The sequence below is a fragment of the Sitophilus oryzae genome, unplaced genomic scaffold (assembly GCF_002938485.1).
Source record: "Sitophilus oryzae breed Bouriz unplaced genomic scaffold, Soryzae_2.0 scaffold_1515_pilon_pilon, whole genome shotgun sequence".
NCBI classification, from domain to species: domain Eukaryota; kingdom Metazoa; phylum Arthropoda; class Insecta; order Coleoptera; family Curculionidae; genus Sitophilus; species Sitophilus oryzae.
This window is the reverse complement of record NW_022146187.1, coordinates 1,251,771-1,277,161: the sequence shown is the minus strand read 5'-3', so window position 1 is coordinate 1,277,161 and position 25,391 is coordinate 1,251,771. Positions and strand designations below refer to the sequence as shown.

General features: G+C 30.6%; 1 protein-coding gene across 2 annotated transcripts in view; it reads left to right on the top strand.

Annotated features, from left to right (window-relative positions):
- LOC115878491 (UNC93-like protein MFSD11) overlaps nt 1-25,391 on the top strand; it is a 56,112-nt gene that overhangs the window by 28,890 nt on the left and 1,831 nt on the right. For both annotated transcript variants that reach the window (XM_030895020.1, XM_030895019.1), the window contains 4 exons: nt 3,475-3,651; nt 11,289-11,569; nt 18,552-18,674; nt 19,120-19,424. In XM_030895020.1, coding sequence (XP_030750880.1) covers nt 3,475-3,651; nt 11,289-11,569; nt 18,552-18,674; nt 19,120-19,424 — 886 coding nt within the window. The remainder of the gene's footprint in view (nt 1-3,474; nt 3,652-11,288; nt 11,570-18,551; nt 18,675-19,119; nt 19,425-25,391) is intronic.

Here is a 25,391-nt window from a genome sequence, read left to right as displayed (position 1 = left end):
CATGCACCGTAAAAAAATTAAATAACTGCTCAGCAAGTAGCATTTATTCGCAGTACTAATTTAAAAAATCTATTACTGTAAATAGATATGTTTAATTTACTTACCATTGTATCCTTCGGAAACCAGGTGTACAACAATTAAACTCCATGATAAAAAATAATTAAGAGTCTATACAAAACACAAATTGTCCCTCCATTTTTAAAAAACAAATTGTCTAAAACAGAATACTGGCAAAAAATCTGAAGGAATTTAATTTTACAATAATTCGACAAATCAAAACGAAATCAAACCGTAAAATCACAACAAAAGCGTCTCTGATGTCTCGTGACAGTTAAAAATCAAATTTTATTATTGTCAGATATTGATATTTGGCATTGTTAATATTGATAGTTTTATTTTGCGCCTCTGCATCTTGGAGGAAAAAACTATTTTTAATGAACCGTCATTTCCATTTAAGTTTCAGCCATGGACATACCAAATTACATTTCAAACGGATGATTTTATTTGGTTCATTGATGGAGTTTCGTAGTGCATGAAACGTAAAAAACGAAATAAAAATATGAAAAGATGGTGCTCGAAGAGTCTACATTCCGAGTTTCAAATTTCTAGCTCACATAGGGCGGGCCTAAAGCAGACGCGACGCTCCAAGAAAAGTCAGCGTTACCAATTTTCCTCTCGCGTCCCAGCCATGTCACGGCCTTCAATTTTACTCCCATCGCGCGTAAAGAAGTTTCACTTCAATAATAAATTTAGAAGCTGGTAGTTGATTTTGGACTGATACAACATGGTTTCAGGGACGACTGACCTATGAGGGGTCAAAGACCGCTGATGGAACAAGAGTATTTGGAGAAAGACAGAATGTTTATCTGTTTTCTTGGGTAAATACTCAAACGTATTACAAGCAGAAATATGCCGTCTCTACAATGCGCGAGAAAACAACAAATCTTACTTTATCGTACGTCGATACTCGTCTGAAATACCTCATGGATGAAAGGCACAGAATTAAATTATTCTTTCTGTTGGCCACAGTGCATCCAAAGCCACGAAAAAGCCAAGGATCAGCCTGAATTCTACCTTAGTCCAGAGCCAGTACAGGAATGCCCAAATGTATAACCAGTAGTTAATCTCTGGATCAGCGAAAAGCAGAATATCCACTGGAGAAACAGACAGGGACATTCATGTAAGGCCTTTATCCAAGGACCTAATTCTAAATTACAGCGAACTGCTAATGCTTAGCAGGAACAAAGGGCGGATTTAACAGGTCTCTTAAAAGACATATAACTGTCAAGAGCCACCTGGAACAAGCTCAATCTGTAAATAAGCAAGTCTTTGCTGCAGACTCTGGTGATCAAGACTGGAACAGCGGAGCTCATGCTCATACTGTTTGACCAGCGGATCTGAAGCTACGGAAGGAATGCGAGAAAAATATCGATATTGCCACGTTATCTATAAAATTGCAAAATTGCCAGACATGAACTATAAATTTAATATATTTTTATTATATATAATGTGTTTAGCATATGTTCTGACGTATATTACTAAGGAATTTTAACGTAGTTCATATTGTTCGATATGTTTTATTTAATAACTTATTTCTTTCATTCTGTATAATCTGCTTATTATGAAAGTTGAAGATTTTTCAACGATATCATTGGCAAACCGGCATCGCCGCGCATGGTCGCCTATTCATCGAACATGATTGGCGAGAGTACGTCACAGGATTTGTTACCACGCGGTTGCCATGTCTTTTACGCCTTTCCTATTCGCTTGCTTTATGCCCAACTTCACGATCTCTTCTGAAAAGAGTAGGAATATTGAATACTATTGAAATATCCAGTGGCGGTGTCATTTTTTTGATCATTATTACTTTATTTCATTATTTTATACCGGTTATCCTAAACTTTATTCCTATATTTTTTGTATATTTGATAGTTCAGTTGTGTTTTATTGTTTTGTTATCTTGTTATAATGTTTTTCGTTCGTAGTTTTTAATTATTAATATCAAGTTTGATCGTATATTTGTGTTTTAAAATGAATAAATTTGTTAAGGGTAAGACACTACATAGTCAGACAAGAGAAATAATAGCTAATTTATATAAGTAAGTTAATAATAACGTGGAAGAAATATCATTTGGTTTATTTCCTTGTGTTCATAATAGGGTTTGCGATGAAGAAGCTACAGAGAGTTCGCTTAAGTTGCTGCTTAAACGTAAACTTGTTAAAAACACAGAAGTTAAAAAAAGGCTTAAAACTAACCCCGATAAAATGATATCCAGCTCTGGAAAGAAACGACCACGTGAGACTGCTGTCGAAAAGCTCGACGACTTTTTCGAAGTGGTCAGGAATTTGATAAATAGATTTTATCTCGAATTCAAACTCGTCCTCACAATTAGAAAGCTTTTGCAAAAATTGCAGGAAGAATCGAATTTTCCTTTTGCAGGGAAACGCTTAGGGAGTTATTAAAATCAAATGATTTTTTTTGGCGTAAATGTCAAAATAACAGATAAATATTAATGGAGCGGCCCATTATATTACAGAGAGGGATATAAATATATACGCGAAATTCGAAAATATAGCCAAGTATTATCTATTTGGATGAAACATATGGGTATACAATGACCTAACCTTTAAAAAGTGCTGGCGGAGCGATACCATATCTGGTGTAATAGGCAATATTGGATTTACTGGTGAGTAAATTTTTTTTTTGTTTGCGCTTCCGAAATTAACTATTTTCAAGATTGTTTTTTTGCTGGAAATAGTTATATCTAAAATTATGTATATGTATTATAGAAAAAAATATAGTTAGTACAGATATATAAATAAATATACCTCAAGACTAAGTCTTGATTATCTGCTGATCATGCTAACATGGTTAGCGAAACGTGCGTCCAGTGTGCAAAAGTGTTTTGGTGTATTGTGCTGTGTAAGACCAAAGGTTCCAACCCCCAGCTGAAATTATTTCTTCTATTAAATCTATTAACAACACATAATAATAAAATGATTCAAAATATTTAAGGGAGCTTTAATAAAAGCTTTTTGTGTGTGTTTATCTGCTAACTCAACAGTAACGATTCAAACAGCATAAAGTTTTTTGAAAAAAATTATTAATCTGAATATTATATTTATGATACACATTATTTTCATAAAACACCGTACGCCCATGCCTATTTTATGAATGAAATTGGGCGTGTTTTGTTTACAACTGCGTTCCCCTGCCGATACCCCGTAGCTTCAGATCCGTTGCTCACACTATAATATGTCTCCGAGGCTTGCGAGGCTCTGGATCACAAACGACACTTTCTATTTGGGAGGAACTCTGCTCCCATTCTATTAAAGACCTGCACAAATTGGTGCAGTTTTCTGTTAGGATCAGTGTATTATTGGTTGTACATACATTACTGTCACACTCATCAGACCACTTGAATTAAGTGGAATTTTTTGTTGAATATAATTAATTAAGTAACTTTGTTACAGGCTATTTATTGCATCATTTTCTATACCACGAACGTGGCTACTGTATCTGGTAAGTTGCATTATTGGAATTGGTGCAGCATTAATCTGGACGGGCCAAGGAAATTATCTTGCTCTAAATTCCAGACCAGCGACAATATCAAAAAATTCTGGAATATTTTGGGCACTGCTGCAGCTAAGGTATACACAATGTTTATAAAGAATATTTTAAAATATTTATACAGGGTGTTTCAAAAAACATGTGCCTTCTCTCGTGAGAAGATTCCTCAGGTAAAAATAGGATTTATTTTTCATGTCAATATAGGTCCGATTCTGCTTTGGTTCGCAGCTACAGGGTGTTAAAATCTTAATATTTTTTCGATTTATTTTAATTTTCTTTCAAGTAGGTACTTTCAGCGTTTCGAATGATATTTTGAGGGTAGAAGTTACTATAAATGCGACATATTTTAAAGCTAAAAAAGTGTCGACATATTCACCATGGACGTGCATATGGGTTATCACTGGAATATTTTTCTAAAGAAAAACATGTACGCCACACACAAACATGACTTTTTTTCTCTTGTTAGCGAAATAGTGTCAGCAGTTTAATGCCGATTAAAAGTTGTCTCTTGATATTTTATCGATTTCGGCCCCCTTGATGAGATAAATGCAATTTTATTAATTTGCCTTGATCCAAGTTTAATAGCAACCTTTAAAAAATTTTAATATCATTAACTTGCAAAAGTTTTAAATAAGTACTAATAATTGATTTCTCATCAAAAAATATAAAAAAAAAGTTCGATGAACATGGGATTGGAAATGCATAGTTTTAGAGTTACAGAATGTTAAAATTTTTTAAATAAGGGTTTTTGTAATTATCTTAAATGCCATTATTTTTCTATTTGAAATTGCTGTAGGTTGAGCTAATTGTAATAATAACTAATAGTAATAATATTTAATATCAAATTAGTTAAAATATATAATTTATTAATTTTATTTTTATTTTAATTTTATTAATTGTTATTAATAAAATTGCATTTGTCTCATCAAGGAGGCCGAATTCGACAAAATATCAAGAGATAACTTTTATTTGGCATTAAACGGCCTACACAATTTTGGTATGAAAAGAAGAAAAGTCAATGGCGCACATGTTTTATTTTTAAAAAATATTCCAGTGATAACCTATATCAAAGATAATTCTACTACGAATTGATAACCCACGCAAATGGGACGGCTGGAACCGGCCAAAAGACATCAATGCACACGTAAACTTTAATATTTCGTGCGGAAACCTTCGTGAACGAGACGCGGCGTTGCCAATAACTGTATTTTAGAAGACATCTATTTAGTTAGAAAATTATATTGAATTTAGCATTTATCTTTAGAATTTTTTTGGAAATTTGATATAAGTTAACTTGAAATAAAAAAAAACTAAAACTAAACATATTTTAATAGATAACACTCATTTTTACAAAAAGCTACATTGTCGAGTCAAATCTAAAAATTAGTTAAATGAAAAGAAGTTTTAAATATATTGACTTATAGAGGAGAAAAAAAATTATGTATTTTTCATTTTGATATTTTTAGTATATACAGAGTGTCCCATTTTCGTGTGTTTTACAGGGTTTCCTCATTTATGAGTAGAGGTACAAAGGTGAGGTTTTCACTATTTAGTATTTTATTACTTTTTCGTTTAATTTGCCTTCCTATGGGATTTCTAAAAATATAATTTAGGTAATCTATATTTATTTTTATAAATAAGGTAAAAAATGCATTATATTTAACTTTTTCACATACGCGGCTTGTTTGAATTGCGTAATCAACACAATCGAATAATTTATTCGACTTCAAATTTTAGATGTTGGTAATTCCACGCTTCTGTGTGTAAAATTATTGCACAAGTGCATCAACAATTTCTGTAACTCTGATTGACAGCCGTCGTGTTATGTAAAAATTACACAAGTTCATTTTCAGTGCAGTTTATTAAGATAACACCGTGGAAAGCATAATTATCTGATTAAATAAAATAAAATAAAATAATAATACTCTTTTAAACAAGTTTATTCGTGTTAAAAAATTAAAAATGCGTTTTTACCTTGTTTGTGAAAATAAGTATATTATATTTGTAGAAAGCTCATAACAAGGCAAATAAAATAAAAAAAATATACAGGGTGTCCCTTTAAAAACTTCTGAACTTGAAACAAACTACATATTAACATTGGTTTACAATTTTTTCGAATTTCGATAAGACTGTTAAAACAAAGAACATGTGTGATACATTTAATTTGTATAACAGAATAAAAATGTACTATGCAGGGTGTTTCAAAAACCATGTGCCATCTCTTGTGGGGAGATTCCTCACATAAAAATAAGACTTATTTTTCGTATCAGCATAGGTCCGATTCTGTTTTGTTTCGTAGCTACTGGGTGTTAAAGTCTTAATAATCTTTCGATTTATTATAATTTTCTTCCAAGTACTTTTAGTGCTTTGAATTAAATTTTTGGGGTAAAAGTTTCTATAAGTATTACATATTTTAATGCTAAAAAAGCGGCAATAAATTCATCAGGGACGTGCAAAGAAACATGTGCGCCTCTGACTTTTTTTTGATATCAAAACTGTGTAGGCCATTTAATGCCAATTAAAAGGCATCTCTTGATATTTTGTCCAATTCGGCCTCCTTAATGAGATAAACGCAATTTTATTAATCACAATAATTAATAAAATCACAATAATTAATAAAATTAAAATAAAAATAAAAAATTAATAAATTATATCTTTACCTAATTTATTATTAAATATTATTACTATATATATTACTATGTATGTGTAATATTATTCTACTAGTAATAATACATCAAACTAATCTAACATACAGCAATTTGAAATAAAAAAATATTGGTTATTAAGATAACAACAAAAAACCTAATTTAAAAAAATTTTTACATCCTGTAACTCTAAAACTATGCATTTCCATACCCATGTTTATATGAACTTTTTTTCATATTTTTTGATGAGGATATCGTTTTGCCTTTATCTCATCAAGGAGGCCGAAATCGACAAAATATCAAGAGACAACTTTTAATCGGCATTAAACTACTTACACTATTTCGCTAACAAGAGAAAAAAGTCAGTAGCGTACATGATTTTTTAAGAAAATATTCCAGTGAGAACCCATATGCACGTCCCTGGTGAATATGTCCGCACTTTTTTGGCTTAAAATATGTCGCATTTATAGTAAATTTTACCCTGAAAATTTCATTCAAAACGCCAAAAAGTACATGGAAAGAAATAATATAAGAAAATTATAATAAATCGAAAAAATATTAAACACCTTAACAACCTCAACCTCAACTTGTAGCTACGAAACAAAGCGGAATTGGACCTATGTTGATATGAAAAATTAATCTTATTTTTACGTGAGATTATATATTATCTCCCCACGAGAGATGGCACATTATATAATTATGTTTATTATGTTTTTTGAAACACCCTGTATAAATACACTTTAAATATACTGGGTGTCCCCTTTGAAAAAAAATAGTTCATACCAATAACGGTGACATTTGGCAACTTATGACATTATTGATTATAATATAAAATAAAACTTGACTAAAGACCCTAAAATTTCTTTTTTAATGAATGTTCTATACAAAAATAGAAAAGTTATATCCTGGCAAAAATGGGCAAAATAAAATGCTAATACTTTACATTATTTACATCAGACAACAAGTAATTACCAGTTAAGTTAGGTATCTAAAAACGAAATCTACTATTAATTACTAAATCTACTACTAATTATTCTAAAATTTATGCTAACCAATTAAATCATTTTATTTTACTAAACAAATCACAAATAAGACAATCTAATTTTTCATAATAAACAAGATTTGGCGGTAACAGTGTAAATAGTAAAAAGGGAATTTTTTGCAATAAGTAACTAAAATCATTTTTTTTGGGATGAACTGTTTCGCATCCCCCGATCTAGATTCTAAAGCAGAACCATCACAAAAAAAGCCCTAAAATATCTCATTAACGGGCTCAAATGAACTAGTAAAATTGTTATTTCTGTAGGGTAGATATTAGTAGTGGGAACTATCGAATGAATACTATCGAAACATTCGATAGTTGCAATTCATTCGAATAATTCGATAGTTAGTAAGAAAACATTCGTTGAAAACTATTCGAATAAAAATTATCGAATAGATCCGTCATTTGCCTTGAAATATTGTATTCTAGTAATTCGGCAGCAAAAACCATTCATTTATAAAATTCATTCATTTATGAAATTCATTTATTCGTCAGGATCGATTATAATAAAATATTAACTGAATTTTAGTTGTCGCCCGGCGACGTAGGTTTCTTTCCGAGAAACCCGACAGCGGTCGGTGGCAAGATATGCTAAAATTCTACTTATTTTTTAAACTTTTTAGTTTTTGTTTGTCATTTTTTTTAACTTCTTCCCATTTGCAAAATTTGAAGATATTAGTAATAATTAAATAATTCATTAAAAAAAGTTTGTATGGGTAGCATGTTTTTTCCTTACTACCTAACCAAATCGAAATCTCACTTTTCGCAATAATTTTCCTTTTTATTTTAAGACCTAAATATTCTTGTTCTTTATATTCATTAAAATATTTTTTCGACAAAATAAACATCTTTTGGACTAAGACCGAAATTTCTGTACATGGCACAATTAGGAAAAATCTGTCCAGCTCATAATTTTTGTTCAGTAAAAAGTTTTTTTTTGGATCAAGTTGATGAGCAATAAGGTCTTGGTTGTGAAATTTTGAACTGCACTCTAAACAATTAAACTTATCTGGCGTTTTTCTTAGAAGATATCCAGCATAATATTCAGTCACACCTCTGCTTACCCGAATTTATAATCCAACGTTCGCATATACTTCGATTTTTATAAGGGAACCTAAACATTTTTAAATTAGGATTGTCCCTCCTTGATAGTCTGCTATTGTAATATTGACATACATTGTCCGACATATTTTTAAAACACGAAAACTTAAATCAAAATATAATAATTCAAAATAATAAAGCAAAATCCACAATTCAAAATATAAAAAATGAGCACACCACGAAGCCTTCACAACGCGGTGCGGGGGAATACGGAAGGCTTTGATGATCGTCGGGCCGCCGCGTGTGCCGGTAGCATTTGGCGTACGATTTGGCAACATAGACAAGGAAGGAATCGCTTTATAACGTTGCGGCGCTTCGATGGATCCCGGCTCAAAAAGCCGGGCTCCCTTTTGGTTCCAAAAATTTTACACGGGATGGGTTTTCTATTGTGTTAACTATAATATTCTTCGCCTATATGCACGTCCTTGATGAATTTATCGACACTTTTTTAGCATTAAAATATGTAGCACTTATAGTAACTTTTACCCTCAAAATTTCATTCGAATCACTTGAAATCACACAAAAAGCACTTGAAAGAAAATTATAATAAATCGAAAAATGATTAAGACTTTAACACCCTGTAGCTACGAAACAAAGCAGAATCGGACCTATGTTGATATGAAAAATAAATCTTATTTTTACGTGAGGAATCTCCCCACGAGAGATGCACATGCTTTTTGAAACACCTTCTATACAAATTGAACTATAGTTTGTTTAGCGAGAGATTATATTATTTCAACCGACGACATCCAAAAAAATTACAAATAAAACAATTTATTATTGAATTAAAATGATAACAGCTGTCACTGTCATCTTTCGATTTCAGAACTTACGGCTGAGAGTCTGACTTAAACTGCGGTTCGTGAGTGCCGTTCTAATTTTATTTAAAACGTCAAAAAGTTATTAATAAAAAAGCTTTTTCTCTTGTAAAAATGATCGTATAATTAGTTAATTCTAAGTGAATATCATAATTGCTACACTTGAGATACATAACGTGTATTGTATAGGTAGTTAAAAGTATTCCCTTATTTATCTCAATTTTTGACCGAAATCTACCGCACATTGCAAACATAACTATTTTACAATATTTTTCTGGAATTTGCAATGTCACTGTTAATTTAAGTTCTGACACAGTATTCATCTAAATTTAGTATCTCTATACAAAACCAATTGTAGAGTAGATAATAAATAATTCTTTCTTCGCCCAATTGCACTCCTTCCAACGCTATCTAAGATCATAGAAAGGTTGGTTAAAAGCAGGCTGGTATCTTTTCTGTTTAAGTACAAAATACTTACTGAATATCAATTTGGATTTCTAAGCAACAAGTCCACAAATGACACTATGTTTTCCCTCCTTAATAAAGTTTACTCCTGCCTAAACAACCATCATTCTACAGCAACAATTTTCTGTGATTTTTCTAAGGCGTTCGATTGTGTAAATCATAAGATCCTAATTAATAAACTGCAGCACTATGGGTTCAGGGGATCATCTCTCGAATGGTTTAAGTCGTATCTGAGCAACAGAAGTCAACTTGTGAAGGTGGATACCACGTTGTCTTATAGCAAGCCAATAGAATGTGGAGTACCACAAGGCTCAGTACTAGGCCCTATTTTGTTTCTTCTTTTTATTAACGACATTGCTAACATAAACATCAGTGGCAAAATATGTCTTTTTGCGGACGACACTAGCTTCACTTGGAGCAACAAGGACATCGCGGCACTTCATAGGATTATATCAAATGACTTAATCACCATTAAATCTTGGTGCGATTCGAACCTCCTGAGTCTCAACATTTCTAAAACTAAGGCTTTGTCGTATAAAAACTCGTTGCAGCCTTTTGTACTTGACAACACCACCATTGACGTCGTAAAATCCGTAAAATTCTTAGGGCTTGTTGTGGACAATTCTCTGAAATGGGACATACATATCGAAGCTTTGTCGAAAAAATTGAGCTCTGCCTGTTTTGCATTAAGGTCTGTTTCTAAGGAGCTTAACTTGTCAGTGGCTAGAACTGTTTATTATGCACTTTTTGAGTCGCACCTCAGGTATGCCCTTCCATTCTGGGGTACGTGTTGTGCGGCTCAATTTGACCGCATTTTCAAGCTCCAGAAGAGAGCTGTTCGATATTCACTGGGACTAAACAGCAGAACTCATTGCCGGGGCTTTTTTAGAGAATTAAAAATATTGACTCTTCCTTCCTTATTTATATTTGAATCCGTTTGCCTAATACGTAAACATGTATCAGCTTCTCAAGAAAGGCCATCTCACACTTATCCACTCAGGAACGCGGAGCAAGATCTTTATCTACCTACCCCACGCTCAGAGTTAGTTAAAAGTTCAATATTATACAACTCGAAAAAAATGCACAATCACCTGCCATTTGAAATCAAATCCATAACATCATTTTTTTCATTTCGCAAAGCATTGAACTCTTATTTACTAGACAAGGCTTTCTACGCCGTAATGAATTATATTTGAATTGAAAATCGAATTTGATCTTGAAAACACTGGTCTAATGTTTGCTATTGCTATATTTACTAATGACATCGAAATTAATTTATTTAGAGGTCATTGATATTTTGCTATAAACTGGCTAAATATTTTTGAATATTATTTTAATTTTTTTTGTTCTTGTAAACATTGTAAACATTTATATATGTTTATTTTAACAATAAGACTGACAATATTATTTGTATAATGTTTTGTATTATCTTTTGTTTGTTTGTTTGTGTACCTTGTTTTTTTTTACTTTGTTTGTTAGTTTACCTTTGTCCACAAATTGAAAAATTTTTTGACAATAAAGGCATTTATTTATTTATTTATTTATTTATTTAATAAGCTCATCGCTCTACCTATCTTTAACCGAAGTGGCAAGAAATTAACACTCAAACTCTATCATTTTTGATATTGACTTTTTTTTATTTTTAGTATGTTTATAGGAAACACGTTTGTGTATTTCGCCTTCAGAGATAAAGACACAATTGATGCTGGCACACGTCAAATTGTAGTGTGGACGTTAGCTGCCATTGCCCTGGGCGGGCTTGCAGTTATAATATTCTTCCCCAAACCGCCCGAAAAGGACGCCTCTGACAATAACCCTGCTGAAGAGGTTAAGGAGCCATCCGGTCCGATTGAAGCATTAAAAGGCGCAGTGCGATTATCCATGACGAAAAATATGCTTCTGTTATGCGTAACATTTCTCTATACAGGTAAAATCCGTTTCCCAACTCTACCCAATAGCCAGAGATGTGACTTATTTCAGATACAAGTATTTGGAATACAGATATAAGATACAAAATACGTATTTTCATCTTATATGTATTTGAAATACTTTTTTTAATTTCTTCTTGTATCTTGTATTTAGATACATTTTTTTAGTATCTTAGTATTTTATAAATACTTAGTTTGCTAAAATACTTTTACTAATTATTAACTATGCATTATCTTTACTTTACGACATTCATTCATAATATGGATCTAATAACTTCCCTATTTCATCATACCTAATAGCCGTATTAGGTATGATGAAATATCCGTAGATGAATAAAAAAAATCGTATTTATTATTTAACAATTTTTATTAACATTAAACCTGAAATAGAACAAAATAATCATACTAAAAATTACAACATTTTTATTCTTTTGTATCTATCTAGTATTATAGAATGGATTAAAGAAAAGCACCCATTGGCCTTTGTGGCCATTTCATTTTAAAGAATGAAATGTCCAATGTCATTTAAAAAACATGTCAAAGATCTTGTCTTTGACATGGACTGAAAAATTGGACATTTGAATCAATAATGGTGAATACACAAAAAAAGACAAAAGACCAATTTTATTACATGTTTTTAGAGGACTCTGATTCCTTTGTTGCAAGTAGCGACAACATGGGGTCGGTGCCTGTTTAGAAACATTGCAATATTTAAATAATAAACACATTCCCAGATTACACGATTCTTGTTCGTAGTTATTAATGTAATAAGCTAAATAACTTTAAAAATAAAAAAGTCTTCTTTCAACAAGTATTTTATTTTAATAAAAGTATTTAGACAATTCATATTTTATATCTAGTATTTCTAATATCTTTTTCAAAAGTATTTTGTAACTGATATCTCAAATACTTTGCTTAGAAGCATCTTGTAACTTGTATTTCAGATACTTGTTATGAGGTATATTGTACAGGGTGTCCCACTAAGAATAGTTCTCGGCTGTATCTCGGAAAGTATTAGCCGTAGCGGCTGCGGAAAAAAATATTTATAACTAAAGAGGCTATGGGAAATTGCTGGAAATTATTTTCAAGTTTGTAGAACGACCGCTAGGGGGCGCTACTGCAACCAAAAATAAGAAAATGGAGGTTTTACACAATTTTGCCTAGATAAGATGTACTATAAGTAACAGTTTCATAATCTTCAGTAAATTTTGAATATTTTTTATTAGAGCCATTTTCCCCTATCTACCAAAATAAAGTGCTGGGGGAAGGTTAGATCTGTTTTTATTTGAATATTAATAACTCTGGACCGCATGATCGGAATCCAACAAGCGAGGGCTCGTTTAAAAGAACGTTTCTTACTCTATATTGTACCGTATAAACAATAATAATAAGCTTTTGAACGTAGACGCTAGGGGGCGTTGTCTTACAATTTAACAAACATTGCGCGTTTTTTCAAAAAAATTAAATGCAATAGTATATGTAATTTTAGCTGATAGTAAAGAGTAGTAAAAGCTTAAAAAGTCAGCGAAAACCGCATTTTGATATCTTCTTTCAAACAGAAGATATTAGCAAAATTATAATAAATACCAAGATATAAGCCCGTAATTACCTTATTTTTACAACACGGTATCAGTAGCCCTCTTGATTATGCCCATTCTAAGCTAAAAATAAGATAGAAACAGTTAGTTTATTTTAAAATCGACGATATACCCGAATATCATAATATCAGATGTATTAATATCTAATAATTAAGATATTAATAATGGTGAACAAGAAACGATGATTCAGTGAAGTCATGGTAGGCTTTGGAAAAAAGTTGCTTTTGACGTAATAGTATAAACGTCAAATTGTTATTAGATCAACATTTTGATAGTCGTAGCAGCGTTTTTTATCTTTTGATTGCTTTTTCAAAATGCCAACAACTTCAACTACTTCAAATAATAAAGGCATTTTGAAAAAGCATTTAAAAGATAAAAAACGCTGCTAAGACTATCAAAATGTTGATCTAATAACAATTTGACGTTTATACTATTACGCGAAAAGCAACTGTTTTCCAAAGCCTACCATGACTTCACTGAATCATCGTTTCTTGTTCATTATTATTAATATCTTAATTATTAGACATCTGGTATTTCCTCGATTTTAAAATAAACTAACTGTTTCTATCTTATTTTTTTTTGTTAGAATGGGCCTAATCAAGAGGGCAACTGATACTGTATTGTAAAAATAAGGTAATTAAGGGCTTATTTTTTGGTATTTATTATAATTTTGCTAATATCTTCGGTTTGAAAGAAGATATCAAGATGCGGTTTTCGCTGTCTTTTTAAGATTTTACTACTCTTTACTATCAGCTAAAATAACACATACTATCGTATTTAACTTTTTTGAAAAAACGCGCTATGTTTGTTAAATTGTAAGAAAGCGCCCCCTAGCGTCTACGTTCAAAACCTTATTATTATTATTTTTATGGTATAATATAGAGTAAGAAACGCTCTTTTAAACGAGCCCTCATTTGTTGGATTCTGATCATCCAGTCCGGAGTTATTAACATTTAAATAAAGATAGATCTAACCTTCCCCCACCACTTTATTTTAGCAGATAAAGGGAAATGGTTCTAACAAAAAAAAAATCCAAAATTTACTGAAGATTATGAAGCTATTATTTATAGTACCCATTATCTAGGCAAAATTCTGTAAAAAATCTATTTTCTTATTTTCCATAGCAGTTGCGCCACCGAGCGGCCGTTTTACAAACTTGAAAATAATTTGCAGCAATTTCTCATAGCCTCTTTAGTTATACATATTATTTTCCGTAAGCCCTATGGCTAATACTTTCCGAGATACAGCCGAGAGCTATTCTTAGTGGGACACCCGGTACATCTCTGCCAGTAGCCGACAAAAAGTAATCCAAAATTATTTTAATAGAAAACCATGGCTGCATCTTAAAACTTAACTAACATAAAATCGCTATTGTTAGCGCCTGATTATGTTCTGTTGTTCCATAGTCAAAATATTACTTAAGGTTAAACTAATATTTTTCTTTGAATTCCAAATATTCAACTTCTAATTTGATATAGCTCTTACGTACTTTGTTAAGTTGTCTGTATAGAAGTATTTTTTCTTCTGTTAGTATAAATGTGACTAAAAACCTGGCTAGCTAATACTTCTTTTTTCATTCTTATACAGGGTACGGCAATAGTGCGTCGTGCATCTATAACTCCTATAATAAAACAGTTAGGAATTTTTTTTAAGTGCAAACCTAAAGTATGTATTAGAATGTATTTCAGGAAAATATTTTAACTTCTACAGGGTGGCTCAAAAAAGTGTTGTGGATTGGGATGATTTTTTCTTGGAACACCCTGTATAATTATTGCATTTTTGGCTTCTTTTTTGATCACTTTACATAATCCTAAATATAGTTTTTAATGTTTTGACGGTTGTAGAATAGATACTTTGAAATACTTTAAATGCAAAAAATGTTTATTTTTTAATTATCCATCTAACAAAGACATAATATACATGGTGCTTCATTTAAAAAAAAAACGAAGAAAAACTATTTTATATTTTAAAAAGTTTGCCATAGAATTTTAAACACCCTGTATGGTTTAATATTACGATATTTGTATCAAAGTAAGCACAGACCCACTACAGTACATACCTATTATAGTTTTGATTTCAGGACATTTCTAGTATTTTTAATATTTTTTTTAAAAGTCTGAAAAATATATTTTGTTTTATTTATTTATTAATATCTTTGAAACTATCTAAACATATATAATAATACTAGCGTGTACCAGCGACTTCGTTCGCGTCGAATTAATCATTTGTAATGGTGTTGATAAAGCAAAGCAAGAATTTCCATTAACATACAAACTGGATAAAATTTTCTCACATTTATGTCAGCATGAGAAAAAACAATATGGCGAATAACTTGGTAATATTTGAGGGGTAGTTTCATCTCGTTGGAATTTGACTTTCGAAAAATCCGTTTGCCAAAAATAAGCTTTTTTACGTCAAGCAAATTAAGCAGAATCGTGGTTAAGAAATTACCCAACTTTTTGGAACACCTTGTATGATTTTTTAAAAAATATCAAAATATATAAAAAAAACAAATAAACTATGCTTGCCCAAGCGTTTTCCCGAGAGACTAACCGTTTTTTAAATAACAAATATTGTAATATTTGAGGGGCGTTTTCACCCTCTTGGAATTTGAGATTCGAGAAACCCCTTCTTATCGAACCTCTACACCCCACAGTCAATCCGTTTGCCAAAAATCAGCTTTAAACGTCAAGCAGTTTAAGCAGAATCGTGATTACTCATTGGTCATATTTTATGAAACACCCTGTATAAATTTATAAAAAATCTTAAAATATGTAAAACAACAAAATAAAATATACGTGTTTAAGAATTTTTCCGAAAAACTCACCTGTTTTTAAATAAAAAAATATTTTAATATTTGAGGGATAGTTTCACCCCCTTAGAATTCGAATTTCGAAAAATCCCTTCTTATCGAGCCTCTACACCCTAAAGTCAATCTGTTTTCTAAAAATCAGCTTTTTACGTCAAGCGCTTTAAGCAGGATCGTGATTAATCAATGGCCAGATTTTTCGAAACACCCTGTATACATTTTTAAAAAATCTTAAAATATGTAAAAAGACAAAATAAAATATACGTGTCTAAGCGTTTTTTCGGAAACTTGACCGTTTTTTAAATAAAAAATATTGTAATATTTGAGGGGTGGTTTCACCCTCTTGGAACTGGAATTTCGAAAAATCCCTTCTTATCGAACCTCTACACTCTAGAATCAACCTGTTTGCCAAAATTGAGCTTCTTACGTTGAATGGTTTGAGCAGGATCGTGATTAATCAGTATGTCAGTCACTTAAGGATTTTATACAGGGTTGTTCACCACATACGACACGGAGTATTGTAGCTAAACGATGAGATTTTTACAAAGTGTAAGTTTGGGGTTCGTTGAAGGACTATTAGAGCTACAATTTAAAAATATTTTTACAAGATACAGAGTGTCCCAAATAAATAAAAAATATCAAAGTTGTATTTTTTAAATGGAACACTCTGTATATTATTACATTTTTAGTTTCTACGATTAAAATAAAGGTAAATTTGATTAAGGTTTATTATACTTAAACCTTACCGTTTTTGAAATATTTTCAATTTTGTGAAATTGCAGTAAAAATTTTAAAGCTTCATTTCTCCAAGGGTATCAATGTTTTTAATACTGAAATATTTAATATATATAATACTAATATTTAATACTAATATTTAATACTAAATATTTAATGTTTATTTATTGATCAGTTATTATGTTGCAATAATAAAAATAATACTACCTTATACAGAGTGTCTAAAAATTTATTTTAAATAATTATTAGCTTCAAACGGCAATAACTTCTTTAATTTAAATAGAATGCCCTGTATATTTTAGGAGAATCAGATGCACAATTAAATTGTCTATTAAATTGTATTATACCATTTTTTATCTATCCCTTCAAGTTTTCGTAGAAAATGCATTTTCTTATAATTTAGACCTCATTTATCAATATATCCATGGAATATTGACATTTTAGATTGTTTTTAAAGCAACAAATGTACAAAATGTACAGACTAGTAATATTATCGTTTTTAGCAAAACGATAATATTACTAGCCCATTTGTATGCAAAAGAAAACCATTTAAATCTTGATAAAAAAGTATACCATTAATTAAATATAACACCATTATTTCCGCCCATATACTAATTAATTACATACTTAATTGTGTTCGTTATTAAATTATTATAAATAAATGTGGATTTGAGTCAGAAATCAATATAATAATAAGTTATCAAATTAAAGTCTCTGTTGTTATAAATAAGCATTTATTAAAAAATGAAATATCATTTTTAAGGTGTTACTTTTTATCACACTGTCTAATGCCCATACAAAATTCAGTTTTTTAGTATTTGGAGCGATTATTATTAATCAACGCAAACAGTCAGTTAATGTAGTTTGAATACTGGAATCATATTAATTGGTCCTCTTTAACAAATATTTAAACAGTTTTTTTTTATTTTTTAATGAAATAAACGAATTATATCGACAATATCTGTACTCTTTAAAAATTTGGTACATCTTTAAAAATAATCTAAAATGTCAATAGTCCATGGGTATATTGATAAATAAGTTCTAAATTACAAGAAAATGCATTTTCTACGGAAACTTAAAGAGATAGGTAAAAAATGGTATAATATAATTTGATAGACAATTAAATTGTGCATCTGATTTGTTATCAGATGTTATTGCCGTTTGAAGCTAATAATTATTTAAAATAAATTTTTAGACACTCTGTATAAGGTAGTATTATTTTTATTATTGCAACACAATAACTGATCAGTAAATAAACTTCAGTAAATATTTAGTATTAAAAACTTTGATACCCTTGGAGGAATGAAGCCTTAAAATTTTTACTGCAATTTCACAAAATTGAAAATATTTCAAAAACGGTAAGGTTTAAGTATAATAAATCTTAATCAAATTTACCTTTATTTTAATCGTAGAAACTAAAAATGTAATAATATACAGGGTGTTCCATTTAAAAAAATACAACTTTGATATTTTTTACTTATTTGGGACACTCTGTATCTTGTAAAATTATTTTTAAATTGTACCTCTAATAGTCCTTCATCGAACCCAAAACTTTTTGGGTTCGACAAACAAACAATTTGTAAAAATCTCATCGTTTAGCTACAATACTCCGTGTCGTATGTGGTGAACAACCCTGTATATTAGTATAGACCTTAGGATTATGTAAAGTGATCAAAAAGGAAGCCAAAATGCAATAATATACATACACTTGTTCATTATAAGAGCTACAGATGCCCGACGCACTATTGCTGAACCCTCTATTGTATTATTGGTAATTGTATTTTATTCAGTATTTATATTGTTAAAGTATTTTTTAGTAATAATCATCTTTCACACTAGGTTTGGAATTAGGATTTTGGAGCGGTGTATACAGTTCAGCTATAGGATCAACTACAAATATGCCTCGTAGCAAGGAACTTATTGGAGTCTCGGGGATTTTTATAGGTCTTGGCGAAGTATTAGGTATATATAAAAAATCAGATAAAGTAGAGATAGCTATAAGAAATACATATAGATGGGCGATTCTTCTTCTGTGATTTTTATGTCTATAGTATTTGCCCTCAATGGTCCGACATTATTATTCTACCGTACTATCGAAATAAAAAACGGCGTCAAAAGCGGCTGGGTAATGCCAATCGATGATGATTTTATAAAATAGGCAAATTGTATTTTCTGTCATTTTTTGGATGTCGTCTGTCGAAATCCGTTGTTGGGCGGACTATAGTTGTGAAAAGATAAATATTTCTTAACTAGTTTCGAAATGACACGTCTTTCAAAACGTCAAAGAAAAATGCCATTTTTTGTCAGATAAAAAATTTCTTTTTAAATGTCAAAATTAGAAAAACTATATTTCTTAAACTTCATTAGAATTTTTATTGTTATACTTTCTCAATAAATTATTCTTTAGGTGGTGCCGCTTTCGGTATTTTGGGTAACAGGACGATCAGATGGGGACGGGACCCGATCGTCATAGCGGGATTCGTCATCCACGTTGCCAGTTTCTTCATCATCTTTTTGAACTTGCCGATAGATGCCCCTTTCGGAGCTACAACCACGTCGGCATTTATCACCAGTAATGCCTATCTGGCCATTTTATGTTCGTTCCTGTTAGGCTTGGGCGACGCTTGCTACAACACCCAAATTTATTCGGTGTTGGGTGGTGTGTACGCCAGCGACAGTGCGGCAGCGTTTGCCATTTTCAAATTCACTCAGGTATGTTTGATTTTTTTGTAGCATTTTATATTTATAGATACAATCATTAACGCTAAGTGGTGGTAAGGGTTTTTTTAAACATGTATCTCTCGTGGGAAGATTCTTCACGTTAAAATAAGATTTATTTTTTATATCAACATAAGTCCGATTCTGCTTTGTTTCATAGTCTACGGGGGTTAAAGTTTTTTTTTCATTTATTATAATTTCCTTCCAAGCCCCTGTAGCGATTCGAATGCAATAATTTTCAACAAAAAACATCTGCGTCATTGACTTTTTTTCTCTCGTTTGTGTAACAAAAAAGTTTTATTTTGATATTTTGTTGATTTCGATCTCCTTGATGCATAAATGCAATTTTATTAATCACAATTAATAAAATTGAAGTAAACATAAAATGAATAAATTATTTATTTAACCTAATTTATTATTAAATTTTATTAAAACAAAGAACAATGATGTTCAGTATTCAAAAAAATAATGGTATTTAAAATAGTTACAATATAGACCTATTTTTCTAAAAGTTTTAACATCCTGTAACTTCAAAACTATACATTTTCGCACGTATGTTTATAGGAACATTTTTTCATATTTTTTTGATGATGAATCAATGTGTACTTTATTAACACTTTGGGTAGTTATTGACATTAAAAAAATGAAGGTTATTATTAGACTTGGATTTAGGCAAATTAATAAAATTGTGTTTATCTCGTCAAGGAGACAGAAATCGACGAAATATAATGAGAAAGCTTTTAATCGGCATTAAACAGCCGACGGAACTCTGCTAATAAAAGAAAAAGTCAGTGGCGTACAGATTTTTTAGAAAAATATTCCAGTTATAACTTGTATGCAAGTCCCTAGTGAAATTGTCGATACTTTCTTAGCATTAAAATAAGTAGCACCACAAGTAGCACTTACAGTAACTTTTTATTTTCAAAATTTCATTCGAATCGCTAAAAACACTTAGACGAAAATTATAATAAATGCAAAAAATTAAGACTTTAACCTCCTGTAGCTACAAAACAAAGAAGAATCGACCCTATGTTGATGTAAAAGATAAATCTTATTTTTGCGCGAGGAATCTTCCCACGAGATATGGCACATGTTTTTTGAAACACCCTGTATTACATATTCTAAAGTACAATTTGGTGTTTCTACAATTATTGATACTGTATTTGATCTCGGAGAGATAAAATATAATAACATTTTTATACCGGGTGCGTCTCAAAAGTGGCTCACGCCTATAACTTTTTTATTTTTTTTATATAAAAAACGAGATTTAGTACCTATGTTAGTATATGACATAAATTAGGATTGATTGACGTATTCTATTGTTTTTGGTCACTTCCTGTTTCACCGGAAGTGGCTACAAATTTTGATGTTTAAATGACACCCTCGGTATTTTTTTACTTTATTCAATAGAAAATGACACTCTGAATAGAATGACATATCATATGTCAACATTTGACATTTTCGTATATGGCTTACTTGAAATTGTAACATGCGGTTCATAACGACAATTTGACTCGAAAAACCAAGTGTGTGGTACCAAATTATTCGGGAAAAAATGCTTTTTTCCAATTATGCTAATGAGCCACCCATGTTCCATTTGAAAAAATTGAGATATGATTAAAAATACGATTTGGGGCTCTTTTAACTGCCCAGGACAGGATACGAAAAACATTAGACGATCAATTCTATTTTTCTATTGCTCCTTGATTAAAAATTAGTGTTTTTAACACAGCCATGGCACTCTAGAGAAAATGTCAAAAGTTGACGTATGATATGTCATTCTATTCAGAGTTTCATTTTCTATCGAATAAAGTAAAAATATACCGAGGGTGTCATTTAAAAATCAAAAGTTGTAATTATTTCCGGTAAAACAGGAAGTGACCAAAAACAATTGAATACGTCAATCAATCCTAATTTATGTCATATACAAACCACTTTTAGTCAGCCACTTTTGAGGAGCACCCGGTATTAACTTATTGTATATCTTGATTGATCTTGACTGGTGATTACTGATTAGTAACTGATTATAATATTTGAGTTCAGAATTTTCAGAATTTTTTTTTTATTATATTATACCCTTTTTATTTTTTTTTTATTATTATACCCTGCTGGTCATCCATTTATGTGGTTTGGATTTTAATGAGTGTGACAGAGATAATATAACTGACCGGTTGACAGACAGAGAGACAAAATCAAAAGCGGCATACAATGTTGACGATTTTTTGACATTTGTAGAACAGTGTCTAGAAAAATATAAGCTATTTTTAAAAACTTTCATGTACATATACTACTGAAATGATGATAATATATCTAAACTAAATATAATCTATCACAGCTAGTAGTAAAATGAGTAGCTAATAGTGAAAAATAAAGTTCCTACTTTATTTTTGTTTCGGTTTGAAATTTTGATACAAAATCCGAACATAGAAGAAATATGTCGACCCAATTTTTATCTCTTTTTAATACGTTTTATTTTTCATTAAGCTGTCTACATCACTGTCTTACGTGTTAAAATCCAGACTGCACAGTTTCGATGACCAAATCGGTATACTAATAAAGTATAGAGAAAGAATATACAGAATATAATTGCAGTAAGATGCAAAAACCTATGTTCAGCCAGCAATTAGTGACGTGTTGGCTAAGAGTTATATCTATTCTATGATGTCACACTTAAAAACAGTTGTTCTTTTTGAGTATCTATATCATCAAATAATTGAGGGGTTTCTGGCAAAAACCCCATTAGTCAAAAATGGGTAAAATGAGTTAATGGCGCTATCCGACAGTAATTTGTTAGTCATAACGTTCCTACCAAACGAATTCGGGAAAAGTGCTATAAGTCAGCCTGTGGCATATACGATCAAAAATACCGTAATTCCGGTTTTTGCCAAAATTCCAGCAAAAACCCCACAAGTCAAACAAATTCACGCCCTTCCTAACTTAAAAATAAGAAAAAAATAAAGAAAACTAGTTTTCTGTAATTTCAGATTATAACCAGAGCTCACACAAAAAAAAAACGACAATTTAAATTTAAATGGGAGCAAGATATACGTTTTTTTTAGTTTTTCCAAATTTCGAAATATCTGACTAATGGGGTTTTTGCCAGAAACCCCTCAATTACATTATCGTATTTATTTTTTATATAGAAAACTAACTAAAAAAAGCATACCCTATTTTATTATTTAACCTGAAAAATTTAACGCGTCTGATAAACCGGAGTTGAAGTCAAACATATTCAAAGCATTGAAACTCCTTTCTTAGCTTTGAAAGTCGCGGGCTTTGATCGATGACAAATAAAAAATTATAATAGAAAATTTTATTGGAGGTATTTGAGTATTCACTTGCAAAAGATCACTTTATCATAACATTTTTTTTGATAATACGACACTTACATTCTTACTTTTAAATTTACCAGAACAGTGTTAATCTATTTTTAGAATTTTTTTTTAACTTAGCACGCAATTTTACCAATAGAAAAACCCATAGACTTAAAATAAAATATAGACTGAGCATCTCATTCATAAATAGCTGGAACATGCGGTCAGACACTGTCTTGTTATTGTTGTGTTATTGTTTTAGGTTATAACGAGTGCGACACGAGCGATAGATAGGTTGTCTCTGTCGTAACGGTCGTTCCCTGACGACTCTGCCGAGAAACACAACACTGTCTTTCGTTTCTCAAGTACACCTGAACTCTCCGTATCATAGCCGGGTAATTTTTTTATTTTAATGAAGCTATAATTAAATTAAAAATATATCGTATTTAAACTTTTTATATTTTATTAAGATTTAGGACAGGTTTTTTAAATAAAAGTTTAGAAAAAACAATTTAGAGTCCAAAAGGATAAAAATAATAAAATACACGTTATAGAAGAAATTTTATAATCGAAATTAGGTAATTTTTGAAATTAATAATAAATTATTAATTTTAGTCAAACATTTACAACCCCTAATATTAATCAAAACAGGATCTATTCCACAGATATAATAGAATCGGCGACAGGGAGAGAAAAAAAAATATGATTGTTGTAATTTTTTTTCTGGTTAAATGATGTCTTATTATGTAAATTAGAGAAAACATAAATCTGTTCCATTAAAGCAAGGAAGGTGATAGGAAGTGGATAAAATAAAAACTACATTTATTTAACTCGGTACTGTCTTTATTATACCGGGTGCGTCTCAAAAGTGGCTCATCCCCATAATTTTTTTATATTTTCAAATAAAAAAACAAGATTTAGTATGTTAGTATATGAAATAAATTAGGATTGATTGACGCATTCAATTGTTTTTGGTCACTTCCTGTTTCACCGGAAATGACTATAACTTAATTTTTAAACGGTATATTTCTACTTTATTCGATAGAAAACGACACTCTGAATAGAATGACATACCATATGTCAACTTTTGACATTTTCGCATATGGTTTAATTGTAATTGTAACACGCGGTTCATAACGACAATTTGACTCGAAATACCAAGTGTGTGGTATCAATATATTCATAAAAAAATGCTTTTTCCAAATATGCTAATGAGTCACCCTTGTTCCATTTGAAAAAATTGACATATGTATGATTAAAAATACGATTTGTACATCTTTTAACCGGCCTAGACAAGACACGAAACCTATTAGACGATCAAAACTATTTTTCCAAGGCTCCTTGATTAAAACTTAGTGGATTGAAAAAAACTGGATTGAAATTTAAAATAGGATATGTTTTTAAGCGACAATGTCAAAAGTTGACATATGATATGTCATTCTATTCAGAGTGTCATTTTTTATCGAATAAAGTAGCAATATACCGAGGGTGCCTTTAAAAATCCAATAATGTAATCATTTCGGTGAAACAGGAAGAGACCAAAAACAATTGAATACGTCAATAAATCCTAATTTATGTCATATACCTACTAACATACAAATCTGTTTTTTTATCTGAAAAAATAAAAAAAGTTATAGGGGTGAGCCACTTTTCAGACGACCCGGTATATTAAAAAATATTGTTTCATAATGTAATATCATTTTAAAATTCTTGTATGTTATTTTAGATTCTGAAGATAATTTTAGAATAAACCGGAATATATTTTTAATAAAAACATTATTAATTATTAACAGGGTTATAATTATGATTTTGTTACAATGTAAGTAAGTAAATAATGTAATGTAAAAGAAAAAATTCAGATTTTACATTTTACTAAAATATTATCTAAATAAGCGCGTTGTTGTAGAAAGAACAACGCCACTGACTCCCAATGGGTAAATTGAGAGTTGCCTACCGGTCAAAAGTCGTTTCAAGACTTAAATGGATTATTTAAGTCAAATTTCTTGCAAATTTGGCACTGGCGAACCATATTTTATAGTTTTTGAACAGAAAAAGTCAATAAAATAAACACTTAAGGACTACAAGCTAAGAAAATGCGTTAATACAGCCGGGGGAGATAGCGGCAACAAAGCTTTACGGCACACGTGCGACACGTACTACAAGGTAATAAATGAATGAATAGGCTCCCTCGCCTCTAATCGGTGTTGTCATATTGTAAAGACTTATCCTTATTAAACAGTATCCGACTTATAATTTAGTAGTATAAGGACTATTTAATACATCTATGGAATATTAAAACCTACTTTATTAAACTGTAGTATTAATATCTCAATATATGTGTATAACAAGAAAAAAAATATTGATAATATTAAAGACGTGACAACATAGGCTGGATGAGGAAGGCTCGGTCGACTGTACCCAGAAGTAAACATGTGTACAAAAAAGGTTGTTTGTCCGCGTTGAGATGTAAATAGTGTAGTCTATATTTTATTTTAAGTCTATGGAAAAACCCTATTATTTTTATATATACAGGGTGGGCCACTGAAAACTTACAATGGCTATAATTTTTAAACCTAAAAAGATATCAAAAAATAAAAAATACCGTTTCTATAATATCGAGGGGGAATACATATGATGTATTTTTTGA